Source organism: Trichosurus vulpecula, chromosome 2, assembly GCF_011100635.1.
Source record: "Trichosurus vulpecula isolate mTriVul1 chromosome 2, mTriVul1.pri, whole genome shotgun sequence".
In the NCBI taxonomy this organism is placed as follows: domain Eukaryota; kingdom Metazoa; phylum Chordata; class Mammalia; order Diprotodontia; family Phalangeridae; genus Trichosurus; species Trichosurus vulpecula.
In genome coordinates this window covers 70,423,382-70,436,484 of record NC_050574.1, presented here as the reverse complement: position 1 = coordinate 70,436,484, position 13,103 = coordinate 70,423,382, and the positions used below count along the sequence as shown (strand labels likewise).

Here is a 13,103-nt window from a genome sequence, read left to right as displayed (position 1 = left end):
AAAAATTTGGAACTTGAAATCTTACAAGAATGAATATTGAAAACTATCTTTACATGTACATTGGAAAAAAAATAGGGAGCCATTAAAGATTTTTGAGGAAGGTAGGGTTGTGGTTCAGATCTATGCCAGAGAAAGATTATTTTGGCAGATGTTTGGAGGATAGTTTGGAAAGGAGAGAGACTGGAGGTGGGGAGACCAGATGCAGGGAGGCTGTTGCAGAAATGGAAATGAAGAAGGCTCTTGTATTATGGGGGATGAGGTACAAGATGGTTTTGAAGTAGAATTAACAGGATTTGGCAGCTGATTGGTTAGGGGAGGTAGAGCTTGGTGGAGCTCTTTGAGGTTATGAAGCTATTTGGGAGGTGCTGGGGCCTTAAGCTGAAATAAGTTAGCTTGTTGGAAGATATAATTTAAGGTAGAGGATCGAAAATCCTCTAGATGGGACTTCAGAGGTCATCCCATCCAACTCCTCATTTTACACATGTGGCCTAGGGAGAAGTGACTTGCCCAGGGTCACACAGGCCATTATCAGTGGAAGAATTTGAACCCAGATCCTCTGACTCCAGAGCCAGGGCTCTTTCCACTTTGCCAGCCCTCCAGGTTTTGGGTTTGACTTTTCACCAGAAGGACGGAGGACCTCCTCTGGGGATTCCTGTTCAAATATGAGTTGGACTAGATAGCACCTGGAGATCCCTGGGGGTCTGCAACTTTCTAAACTAGTGACCTTTGGGGAAGCCCCTTCCATTTTCCAGGCTTCAGTGTCCTCTTTTGTAAAAACAAAACAAAACAAAACCCAAAGGATTGGAATAAATGAGTTCTAAGCTCCCTTTCAGTTCTAATATCCTGGGATTGTCTGACCTGGTTTAAATTCCGTCTCTGTCAGTCACTAGCTGTGTGACCTTGGACAAGTCCTTTGCCCTTTCTGGGCCTCAGTTTCCTCTTTTGTAAAAATGAGGGAGTCACTGTAGAGTATCCTTCTAAGCCTCCTTTTTTGTCAAATACTGCAGTCCCTCCCTTTTTTGCCATAGGGGTGAAGACTGAGGGTATTTCAGTCTCAGTCTCCCCCTCTGCCTCTAGGCATCCATTTCTGGGGCCTGGGAAGGCTGGGGGTCTGGAGCGGGCTGGAGCGCCCAAGGGGAGGAGGGGGCGGGAGCCTTGGTGCAGTGGCTGCCGGCCAGCCCCTCCCCCTGGCCCCAGAGTCGCCGCCCTCCCTCCCTTCCGAGCTGGCGCAGTTTCAGTCTCCAGTCCTCGCCAAAGCCTGGACGGAGGCGGAGCAGCTCCAACAGGCAAGGGCGGGCCGGAGAGCCTTGGGGCACTGGGGGCTCGGGGTCCCCTCGGCCGCCGCCATGGTTGTGTTCATGGGCCGGCACCTCCCCTCCCTCCTCGGGCTCTTTAAGAAAAGGGGTGAGTGGGGAGCAGGCTGCGTGGGGTGGGGCGAGCACTGAGCAGACTGGGTCCTCTAGCATCCCTGCCCCGCCCTGGGGAGCTCCAAGCGCTTGTACAGGCGCCTAGCTCTTGGATCTCTCTGGAATTCCAGCCTTCCCAATAGCAAGTGTAGGATTCCCTGAGCATTTTCATGGGGGTGGGGCCATAGAAAGTAGACAAGGTCTTTTAGCATCCTTGTCCTTCTCAGTGAGCCTGGGGATCTCCAAAGGGGAGGAGAGGTGCCCTTCTGATTTCTACCTCCTGAGGCAGACTCTGGAAATAGTGGCCAGAAGGGAACGAGGAGGTAACTTGATTAGATGAGGAGGGGATGTGGGGCGTACTGGCTTTCTCCCCATCTCCCCATATTCTAGAGGTGAAAGCAGGAGGGACAGTGTTTCTCCTCTTTTTCTGCAACAGCCCTAGAGAGTTCCCTTTGTCAGGACACCGCCCCATGGGGGGGGCGGGGTGGGGTGGTGTGGTGTGGTGGGGGTTTGCAGACTGAGCTGGGTGTATGTGTGTATGGGATTGTATCTATCTGTGTGTCTTTATGTATGAGAATATGTATGTATGTGTGTATGTGCAGGCACATCTGGGCCAGGAAGGTGGAGCTGGGGAGTCAGAAACAGACTAGTCACTACCCCTCCCCCCCCAGAAATCTTGTAACCTTCTGCCCTGGCCACCTCAGTATCCCCCAGGCTGCCTCCCAGTCTGATCTGCCGGCCATCCATCCAGGTTTTGTCTCCAGTTGCCAGTCCATTTTCTGCAGGGTACCTGTCTTCGGGCTGGGCTCTTGGGTCTTGGGCCTCCAATCGGTTGATTTTCCTAGCTTTGAGCAACAAGCCTTTGCAGGGTCTGAAACTCAGATTTTAGGCCTCTGGGAACAGGGGACAGCTACCTTTGATTGAATCTGAGTTGGGTAGGTGGGTGAAGTCCTCGAATTCTCAAAAAGGTGTTTGGGAAGCTGGTTTGAGGAAAGAGACCCGGCAGGGCACCTGGGTTCTAAGTCCTGCAATGAACTTCCTTTGCGACCTTGGGAAAAGCCCTTCACCTCTCTGGGCCTCAGTTTATTCCTTAACTGGCATGCTTGGAATTAGGAAGATCTGGGTTCAAATTCTGCTACTTGGCATGGTAGAAAGGATTTGGTGTCCGAGGACCTGGCTTTGAATCTCAGCTTTTTTACTTACTTACCTGTGTGACCTTGGGCAAAATACTTATCTCAGGGCTTCAGGCTCATCTTCTGTAAAATGAGAAGATTGTGTTAATTGATCTTTACCATCCCATTTAGCTAGGGTCCTTATGATGCTTTGACCTTGTGACCCTGGGCAAGTAGCTTAGCCTCTCTCTCTGCCTCTCGTTGCCCTAGATATCTGTGATAAAGTTGTTTGAGGGAAGGTTAGGGGTGATAGAAGGGAGGGAGTACCCAGGTTATTCACCCCTGGGTCTCAGGCACTGTCTTACCTGTTGACTTAGTGTGATTGGATGGAATTGTGGGAAGCAGAATGGAAAACCTGGAACTCTCCCTTACAGTTGCAGTGAGTGGGGGTGTGTGATGTGAATAAACTTCAAAAAATAGCCTTGGAGAGTCAGGGTGGGAGCAGAGAAGCTATGAATCTCTATCCCATGGAGAGTGTGGGAGTCTCTGAGCATTTTAATGGGGGTAGGTAGGGTTGTTCTAAATAGACCAGGTCCTCTGGCATCCTTGTCTCTCCCAGTGAGCCTGGATATCTCCAGGCACTTCAGCTAGAGAGGTGGTCATCAGTGTCCTGCCCAGTAACCAAGTTCAGAGGGGCTCAGGTTCTTACATGGTGGAGGAAGGAGGGAGGCTTGGACCTCTCTGCCCCTTTAAATAGTCCTTTGTAAGATGCAGAAAGGTTTAGCTAAAGTCATATGACCCACCCCCCCTTGCTGCTTATGTTGTATATTCTATTTAAAGGGGCAGAGGCCACTTCACTTGACTGAGTGGACTGTGTCAGCACCCCTCTTAGAAGAGGAGTCTGTGATAGGATCTCTTGTGAAAGAGCCAGGAGCCTTATATCTGAGGGCTCTTGAGACCAGGAGAGAGTGACAGTCTGGGGTGCGGTAAAGGAAAGTGGGGCTCTGAGCCCCGTCCCCCAAAACCATCTTTTCCTCCCCCCCTTGCCACATAGGTCAACGAAGGACTGAAAGGGAACATTTAGCAAGCTCCTAGTGTGTGTGTACCATGGAGGTCACAGTCTGGTAGGGGTTAGGACACAAACGAATACAGTTAGTTTAACACACACAGTATTACATGACTAAGTGCGTTAGAGAAAGACAGCATGGGGTCTAGAGGAATGATGAGGAATGAAGTCACAGGTTTGGTTTTTTAAAAATTGCACTAGAAACATACAAAACAAAGTGCAGTAGGAGACCTGAGGGGAAGGGCTTCTTGGACGAGTTGGCATTTGAATTGGGTTGTGGAAAGAAGGAAACAGGCATTTATTAAGCTCCTAGTGTGTTCCAGGCACTGTGCTTGCTAACTTGATCCTCACAACAAACTTTGAGGTGGATGCTGTTGGTATCCCCATTTTACAGGAGGAAACTGAGGCAGACAGGTTAAGTGATTTGTCCGGGGGTCACACAGCTAGTGTCTGAGGCGGCATATGAACTCAGGTCATCTTGATTCCTGACTTCTGGTGCAGAGTTCTATCCGCTGGATCACCTAAAGATAGGGAGGAGTTTATTCCCATTAGAATGTGAGCTCCTTGAGGGCAGGGGCTGTTCTTCCCTTTCTCTCCTAACTTCAGGCTTAGCATAGTGCCCAGCATATACTGAGTGCTTAAGAAATGCTGGTTTCCTTCCTTAATAACTTAATAAATGTTTGTTGCCGACTACCTGTCCTTTGGGAGGGAGAGTATTCTAGGCCTAGGGAATGACAGGAGCAAAAGCAGGGTGGCAGAGGTGGGGGACAGGGATGCTTGGATGTTCAGAAGAAAGGGAACTTGGGAGAGGCCTGGAGAGACCCTCAGCAGAGGCCCACACACAGACTTAGGGTAGTCTTTGCTCTCCTCCTCCAGTCCATATCCACATAGGTGCCCCTGCTCGGGGGAAGGGAAGAAAGCTTCCTTGGCAAAGGAGAGCTATGGGGGGCAGGGCTATGAGATGAGGCTAGAGAGGTAGAGTGGTTGCAGGTGTGGAAGGAAGCCCAGGGCCTGCTGGCTGCTGCTCTGCCTTCTGCTCCTGGCTGGAGGCAGGGCCTGGATCAGCCTGGCTCTGGGCCAGGCAGCCAGTCAAATAGCATTTATTGAAGGCTTACTATGTTCTAGGCTCTGTGCTAATTGATGGGGATACACAGAAAAGCAGAAGATAGTCCCTGCTCTCTGTGCACAGTGAGGGGAAGGGTGGAGGGAGTGGTGTGCCCCCGTGACTCAACTTTGCACTTTACCACCAGGAGTCTAAAGACCTTAGTTCAAATTCACACATCCTTGCGTAAGTCTCTTAACACTTCTTTGTGCCTCATTTCTCTCCCCTGTAAAATAAGAGAGAAAACTGAGATATGTTTTAGAAATTCACCAGCCAGTGAGAGGAAGCATCTTCGTACACTGGAAAGATGATTTCTAGCCGGAGGATCTGGGTTTGAGTTCAGGCTCTGCTGCTTGTGGGACTCACTTGGGCAGTGGCCTTTTCTCCCTGGGTCTCATTTTCTTATCTGTAAAATGGGGGGTCCTTCTGAGGTCCCTTGCAGTGCAAGATCTGTGATTCTTCAGCCTCCTCTTCCCTTGTCCCCAGGTTCAAGCAAAGCGGACAACAAGCAGCCGTCATCGGATGACCATCAGGACAATGTCTTCTTTCCCAGTAGCCGCCCTCCTCACCTGGAGGAGCTGCACTTTCAGGCTCAAGAAGGACTTCGATCCCTGCAGCACCAAGGTGCTAGTGCCCCCCAGATTCTCCCTCTGGGCTCTTGTGGCCCCATGCAGCTGAGTCCCTTCTTCTCTCCCAGCCCCTCAGGTCACCAGTGTTTAGAAGGGAAGGAGACACCAGTGCAGATAGCAAAATAATTCAGTTTTACATGATAAGTGCATGAGAAAAGTATGAAAGAAAGTGTGATGGGAAGTCTGAGGGAGGGGCTTCTGGGAAGATATGGCATTTGAGTTGGACTGCAAAGGATGGATAGGGGATGTGGCAGGGTATGTCCCATGTCCAAGGCCCGACTCCTGGACCTCAGTTTCTTCCTCTGTAAAAATGAATGAGGTGAACCAGATGCTCTATTAGGCCTCCTTTCCATTCTAAGACCTGTGGTCCCCCTGGCTTTTTGGGCCCTGGGTGAGGTGGGGGTGGGGAGAGACACCCCAGGCCAAGAGGCCCTGATGGTAGGATGGGAGGGTGTTAGAGCTGCTACCTTCTTTTGTCCACCTCTGACCAAAAGGCCCCTGAATTAAAGGCTGGAGTTTTGGATAGTTTCTCTTTTCCTGTCTTTTCAGAAAAACAGAAACAGAACAAGGACTGCTGGGACCATGGAGACAGTCAGAGCCTCAAGGTGAGGGGGAGGGAGGAAGGGGTGGCTAACCTGGCCTGGATTCTCCCCTAACCTTCACAGGGTCCCTCAGGGGCCAGGCTTTAGGAGGAAGCAGTGGGTTAGAGTGGAAAGAACACGGTTTAGAATCAGAGCCTGCGCTCACAGTTAAGCTCTGCTATCAATTACCTGGGTTGCCTTGGACAAGTTTCTTTCTCACTCTGGTCCTCATCTTGCTACTCTTCAGAGTAAAGGAATGAAGCTATGTGGGCCTAGGCTCATTCTGGCTGTAGATGCCATGAATCCTGAAGGAGAAGTGGGCTGGGGTGTCCCTGACTCCTTGGACCCTCCCTGATCCCGCTCTGTCTGTACCCACAGTCATCCCAGATGGGCACCGAGGACGAGGACAGTGTTTCCTTCTGCAGCCAGAGCACCACGTCTACCATGGAGAGCTCAGCTGCTGAGGATGCCCTGTCCATCCGTTCAGAGATGATCCAGCGCAAAGGTGCGTATCTGGGGACAAGGCCTGGGTTCTGCCAGCCGCTGCTTCCCTGTGTGTGATGACATTTCCATTAACCCTTTCATACCTCCATTAACTCCCTCACTTGCAGGTTCCACCTTCCGACCTCATGACTCATTCCCCTCAAAGTCAGGGAAATCAGGCCGGCGAAGGCGTGAAAGGCGGAGCACAGTGCTGGGGCTCCCACAGCACGTCCAGAAGGAGCTGGGTGAGCCCTTGCCGGGGTGGGCTGGAGAGGGCTGGGGGATGATAGAGGCTGGGAGGAGGAGGGAAGCTCGGCTCCTCTTTCTAGACTCTTGGGGTTTACAGAATGCTTATTACAGGAGCCTTATGTGAGAGTTGAGGCAGATGAGAGGGGCTCAGAGAAGGTTAAGTGACTTGTTCATTAGTCCAACAGCTCAGTAGTATCGGGGATGGATCTTGAACCCAGGTCTTCTGACCCTAAGTCTAGTGCTTTTTCATTGTCCTACACTAGGTCTGTGGGAGGAAAAGATCCACATCTCACTGACTGGCTCCTCTTATCGTCTGCTTACAGGTCTAAGGAATGGGCATGACGTGCCTGGCATGCCGAGGCCTCCTGCCCGCCTCACCAATGGGCATGGTGCAGGAGGGGGAGTAGTCCACATCCCCACGGTGGACGGGCAGCCAGCGGTCCCTGGGAGTAGTGTTCCTGGGGTCCGTGTGTCACTGGTCGCACTGGAAGCAGGGTCTGGGGATGAAGCTGCTTTACAACGCCACATTGATCGTGTCTACCATGATGATAGCCTTGTTGGCCGAAGAACAGGGGCCCGGCTGTCCCCCCTGGTCCGACCCAAGTCACTAGCTGTGCCAGGGATGACTGGTGGCGCAGGATCCCCAGAGCCCCTGAGCCCAGCCATGTCCATCTCACCCCAGGCCACCTACCTCTCCAAGATCATCCCAAATGCAGTCTTGCCACCAACGGTGGATGTGGTAGCCCTGAGCCGCTGCAGCCTCCGCACCCTGAGCCGCTGCAGCCTCATGTCAGCCAGCCCAGCCTCTGTTCGCTCCCTGGGGCGCTTCTCCTCCTCTTCTTCCTGCCGACCCCGAAGCCGCCATGCTTCCTCTTCCAGTGACAACTGGAGCCACTCACAGTCCACAGAAACAATTGTGTCAGACGGATCAACGCTGTCATCACAAGGGGGCTCGGAAGACCGAGTTGATGGGCTGCCAGCACGTGAGGAGGGGTGTGCCACCAGTCGAGGCAGCCCCCGAAGTACAGCGGGTAGTGGGGTTTCCACGGCCACGGGCAGTGGGCAGGCTTCACCCAGTGTGGGTAGCAGCAGGGCTGATGGGTCAGATACCGCCAGCATTCAGAGCGGGCACTCATCTGTCAGGAGCGTGTCTCTGAGGAAGCTTAAACGGGCACCGGCACCCCCTCGCCGGACCTACTCCCTTCACCAGCGGGGCTCAGCTGATGGGGCTCCTGGGCTGCCCCCCAAGCCAGAACAAAAGCAGCCACAGCTCCCTGCTGCTGGAGAGCCTGAGGAGGTGGCACCTGGAGCCCAGGTCCCAGCTCTGTCTCCCAGCACCTCCCAGCGCCTAGTGGGCTCCCCTGAGCGCACACTTTCACCATCTAGTGGCTATTCCAGCCAAAGTGGCACCCCAACATTGCCTCCTAAGGGGCTGATGGGGCCCCCTGCCTCCCCAGGCAAGCCGTCACCAAGGCCTCTAAAGCCTGAGCGAGTGTGCTCCCTGAGGTCCCCTGGGGCCTCTGTGTCTTCCTCACTCACCTCCCTCTGTTCTTCTGTTTCATCCTGTGACCCAGCTCTTATAGATAAGGCTGTCCCTGTGCAGTCTCTGGATGCGACCTTGCCCCCAACCAACCCAGCTGACAGGTTTGTCATTCCCCCTCACCCTAAAGTCCCAGCCCCTTTCTCTCCACCACCCTCGAAACCCAAGATCCCAACTCCAACTACACCTGCACCTGCACCTGCACCTACACCTGCACCTGCACCTACACCTGCACCTACACCTGCACCTACACCTGCACCTGCACCTACACCTACACCTGCTCCTACTCCTACTCATAGCCCCGTTCTTAATTCTGCTTCTCCTATCCAGGGGTCAGTGACCCCAGTGAAATCTACTCGGGAATCTTCTACACCACCCAAGGAGGGATCTCCTCCCCCTTCACCTCCCCCATCTTACCACCCACCCCCACCGCCTAGTAAGAAAGTGGAGGCAGTTGCCCAGGCCGCAGCCTCGGCACCCCTGAATTCTGATGTGGAGGCCCCACAGGACCCCAGCTGGCCCCCGCCCCCTCCCCCTGCCCCAGAGGAACAAGACCTGTCTATGGCTGATTTCCCTCCACCAGATGAGGCCTTCTTCTTGCCTGCTAGGCCAGAGTCTCCAGCCCCAACCCCTGCCCCAGCTGAGCCTGTTGCTCCAGTCCAGGACTCTTCTGCTCCTCTGGAGTCTCTTCCTCAGTCTGTGGCCATGCCTGAGACACAGACCTCGAGCTCCTTCTTGGCCACTGTCTCCTCACGAAGCCAACCTGAGTCCAAGTCCCTGTCTACACCTGGGTCCCCACCTAATCCCCCACCTTTGCCAGCCTCAGGCCTTCAGCCTAGTTCTGGGAAGCCCCCAGAGCCATCCAAGGAGCCCTTGGGACGCAGTAAGAGCATCCCTGTACCCAAGGAAGATGCCAGTCTCCCTATTGTCACACCTTCCCTGTTGCAGATGGTGCGGCTGCGCTCTGTTGCTCCCCCAGCTCTGCCGGCCTCCCAGGTCCCAGCTTCCCCTGCCCCTGCTCCACAGAAACCACTGCGGAAGGCACTATCCGTGCGGGGTGGCCAGGCACCTGGGCCCTCCTCTGGGCTTCATGCTGCCATGCGCCTCAAGGTTTCGAGCTTGGCCTCCACTGAAGGCCCCCTTGGTCCTCGATCCAATGGCCCGCCTGAGCCAGAGGCCATGTCACCACGGCCACAGTCCCCTGCCTCCACCGCCAGCTTCATCTTCTCCAAGGGTGCCAAGAAGCTGCAGCTGGAACGGCCTGTCTCTCCTGAGGCCCAGGCTGACCTGCAGCGGAACCTGGTGGCAGAACTTCGGACCCTCTCTGGGCATCGGGGGCCACAGGCCCAGAGAAAACCCAGCAAGTCTGCCCCGCCTGTGGCCCGGAAGCCATCAGTGGGGGTTCCTCCATCTGGTTCTCCTGGCATCAAGCAGGCCGAGAGCCCATCAGCCTCCCCTGCCAATGGGCATTCCCACCTTGAGGACAGGACTAAGCGAGAGCTAGCGGAGAATGGAGGCACTGTGCAGTTGGCGGGCCTGGAGCCACAGCCTCTGAGTCCTGCTGCCTCAGGTACCTGGGGCGGTGGGCTGGGCCTGGGGGCTACGCCAAGGGCTCCTTCCTTGCTGAGCCAGTCATGAGGAGGCAGACGGGGGCTCCCTCCACAAGGTTACATCCTAGTGACAGCAGCTCCCCATTCATTTTGTAAGCACTTTGAGGTGTAGAAGCATCTTCCTGATAAGGGTCGTGCAGGGAGTATCATCACTGGTTTCCAGTGGAGGCTCTGATGTTGGCTGTTTGCTCCTGATCAGCTAGCACTTGTCGAACTTGGGGTTTGGGGAGTCCAGTGCTCTTTCAGGCCTGGGTGTTTCCAGGAGACCTGGGGAGTCATGAGAAAACTGACTTGACACCAAATGAACCCTTGAAGGGTGTGAGTGTCTTTACTCCCAGCTCCTCAGGGTCCCAGAATGGGGCAGAGGTGATGTGAGCCAGAGGATACAGAGACATCTTGGGGAGGGGGGAAGGATAAAGAGTCACAGCAGCTTGGAGCTAAGAAGGGACCTCAGAGGTCATCTAGACCTGGGCTAAACGTTTCTCTACCACATCTCTGACAATGCCATTTGGCCTTGGGGATGCCATTGGCAGCTAGGTGGTGAAGTGGATAGAGTGCTAGATCTGGAGTCAGAAAGACCCGGGTTTGAATGTGGCCTCAGACACTTAGTAGCAGTGTGACCAGGGGTACGTCACATAACTTCTGTCTGCTTCAGTAGGCCAGGGCCTTTCTTGACCATCCTCATTGTCTGGGGCATATCGCTGGGCTGTTTAGACCCATGGACCTTCCCTCCACTAACAGGTCACTCCCTCTCCTTTCCACAGAAAAGCAGAATGAGCTGGTCTGACCTGAGGGAGCAGCGCTGGTACTACTGACCCATCCTAAGAACACAATCTCTCAGGGACCTGGGCAGGTCGAAGTATGAGAACATGGGGAGAACTGGACAGATACTTAACTTAATACAAAGGAAGAATTCAGCCTTAGCCTCCACGGCCTTTGATATTTATGCAAACCTGGTGAGGGCACCTTTCCCCACCAAGTTAGGCAGTTTTCTTTTGCCTTTTTACAGAAAAATGGACACTCCCAGAGTCACCACGTCTCCATCTCCGACCTCATCCTGGCTTAGCCGAGGAAGGACAGATGATGGGAAGAGGGAGTGAACTTTGCTGGCCCCAAAGCCCTCGCCCTAAAGAGGCTAGAGCTTGGTCCAGAGCTCCCTGGGCTTTTTGTTTTTGTTCTTTTCTGTCCTTTCCCCTACCCCCTCACCCCCTTCAATTTCTGGGATAATTAGTCCTGTAATCAAGCACACAACAGTAGTTTTGAATCAAAGCACTTTTCAAAGACAGCTGCCCGTCCATCTTCCAGGGCAGGTGGCTGGCCTTCCATCCTGCCAGTCACCCCCTCACCCGTGGACCTGCCCCCCCGTGGAGTAGGGCTGCCTCCTCTCCACAAGGCTCCTGTTTACATGGCAGCGGTTCTCACTCTCTGGGTCTTTGGCATGGGGGTTTGGTGTGCCCTATTCCTTTGGGTCTTGAGGTTTCAGAAGAACAAGTGGGTAGGGGCAGTGGTCCCTGGCCTTTGGAGGCAAGGACAAAGCACAAAAGGGGAGGGGAGGGATAAACTCCTGCCCTGTGCCCATCCTTTTCACGAGCCTCCCAGCTTGGCTGCTCCCAACAGGTGCTTCCATCAATAGTGGGGGATGGTGCCAATGTGACCCTAGGCCAGGACAAAGGGACTTGTCCCCACTGCCTTCTCAGGGCATCAGAAATGGACCATCGAGAATGAATAGATTGAATGTTGTGCTTGGTAGCAGCTTTGGCTCTTCCCAGACGCTGCTCTTCTCTCTTGAGGCCAAGATTCCCATCTCTCTGAGCTGATGGGCTTTTCTCTCCTTTTCCGGGGAGGAGGGAAGGTGGTTTCAGCCCAGACACAGGTACTGGTTTTTTTTTTTTTTTTGTCTTCACCTCTTTCAGGTTCGCTCACTCACTAGGTTGAACAGGGTATAGAGGAGGAGGGATGCCTTTTGCTGCTTTCCCTCCTCCACCCTTTTGTGGAATTTTACCCTGTGGAGATACCTGCACCAGATGCTCGTTTAGGTGATGGCAAAGGTTGATTGAGAGGTCAGTCACACATGCCGGAGGCATCCTTGGACTATTCTAAAAATCTGAATACCTCCTGGGCTGTCCCTTGGTCCAACCGGCCTGGGATTCATGTCTTTTTGGCAGTCAGAATAGTGGGAGAACATGGGAACAATCTGATTGCAGCCTCCAAAAGTTAGGGATGCCCTTCAACAACCTCCGAATTCTCTTGAATAACCTGGCCTAGATCTCACTGACCACAAGTGTGATCAGAACCCTCTTGAACCTGTTCTCAGGTTAGTAAATCTTTCAGAGTAACCTGCTATTAGATAGATTTGAAATCATTTCAGAAATGGCTGGGGATATAGTGAGGTAGAGGTGAGTAAACTTTGGACAGGGAGTGGGAAGGGCTTTTCTCTACTGGAAGGATGGTCCCTGTGACTCTGTTTCACAGAGGCCTTGCTACCACCACCAAACATTAGGTAGTTGTTGGCCAAGTCTTTCCTCCCTCCCACCCCCCCCACACCTTTAACCAGGGCTGTTGTCATTGGTCCTGGTGGTGTTTGCTGAGCTTGGCTAGGGCTGGGGCCTCTTAAGGGACTGCTGAGGGAGCTTGACCCCATACCAATGTCTTTCTCTTCCTGTGGGTCATCTGACATATAAAGCTGTCACAAAGAGTAGAGAGAGAAATCGATAACCACTGTATGTACTGTGCCGAGCTCTGCCCACATCCTTGATAGAATCGGATGTTAAAAGTGAGCTTGAGGGGCAGGGTCTGAACTGCTGAGGTTTGGGAGGGAGACCTTCCTCCTGCCTGTTTTAAACTCATGCCACCTGACCCTCCTTGCTCAGTTTCTGTTACTGGAATCCTGTCCCTGTGAGGGCACCTCTGAGAATGCCCAGCTCTCACCCACCCTCCCCTGGCTGGACAGAGAGCATGGCAGTGGGGACCAAGAAGGGGGGGAAGGGAAGGGGCAAGTCCCTGCCTTATCCCCTTGGGGAACCAAGCTGGACCTAGCACTAACCGAGACCAAAAGCCTCTGATTTTTATTGTTCTATAGAAATGCTAGATATAGAGAAATATATATTTCTTTAAACATTGACCTCACTTTGATTGTTGAAAAAGCCAAAAAAAAAAAAATCCACAACCCACCCTCATACCCCAGAAGACCTCAGCCCGCTACCTTGAAAAGTCTAAGTGAGATACAATGAAAACTCTGTATGTTTTGGTTAAAATATGTTAATTATATGATTAAAGCCGAATTGTTGTTGCTTCCTCTTCTTCCTTGATAGGGGCTTAGATCAGA

The 13,103-nt window shown here is 53.2% G+C and overlaps 1 protein-coding gene across 2 annotated transcripts in view; it reads left to right on the top strand.

Moving 5' to 3' along the window:
* Positions 1–13,067, top strand: part of KIAA1522 (KIAA1522 ortholog) — a 41,575-nt gene extending 28,508 nt beyond the window's left edge. Inside the window, exons 1-7 of one of the 2 annotated variants that reach the window (XM_036745540.1) lie at positions 1,347–1,404; positions 5,173–5,310; positions 5,865–5,920; positions 6,275–6,401; positions 6,508–6,624; positions 6,952–9,738; positions 10,543–13,067. In XM_036745540.1, the coding sequence (XP_036601435.1) occupies positions 1,347–1,404; positions 5,173–5,310; positions 5,865–5,920; positions 6,275–6,401; positions 6,508–6,624; positions 6,952–9,738; positions 10,543–10,565 (3,306 nt within the window). In that variant the 3' untranslated portion in view covers positions 10,566–13,067. Of the gene's footprint in view, positions 1–1,346; positions 1,405–5,172; positions 5,311–5,864; positions 5,921–6,274; positions 6,402–6,507; positions 6,625–6,951; positions 9,739–10,542 lie in introns of those variants that run through there. The other variant, XM_036745539.1, reaches the window with a different exon arrangement.
* Positions 13,068–13,103: the final 36 nt, after the last annotated feature.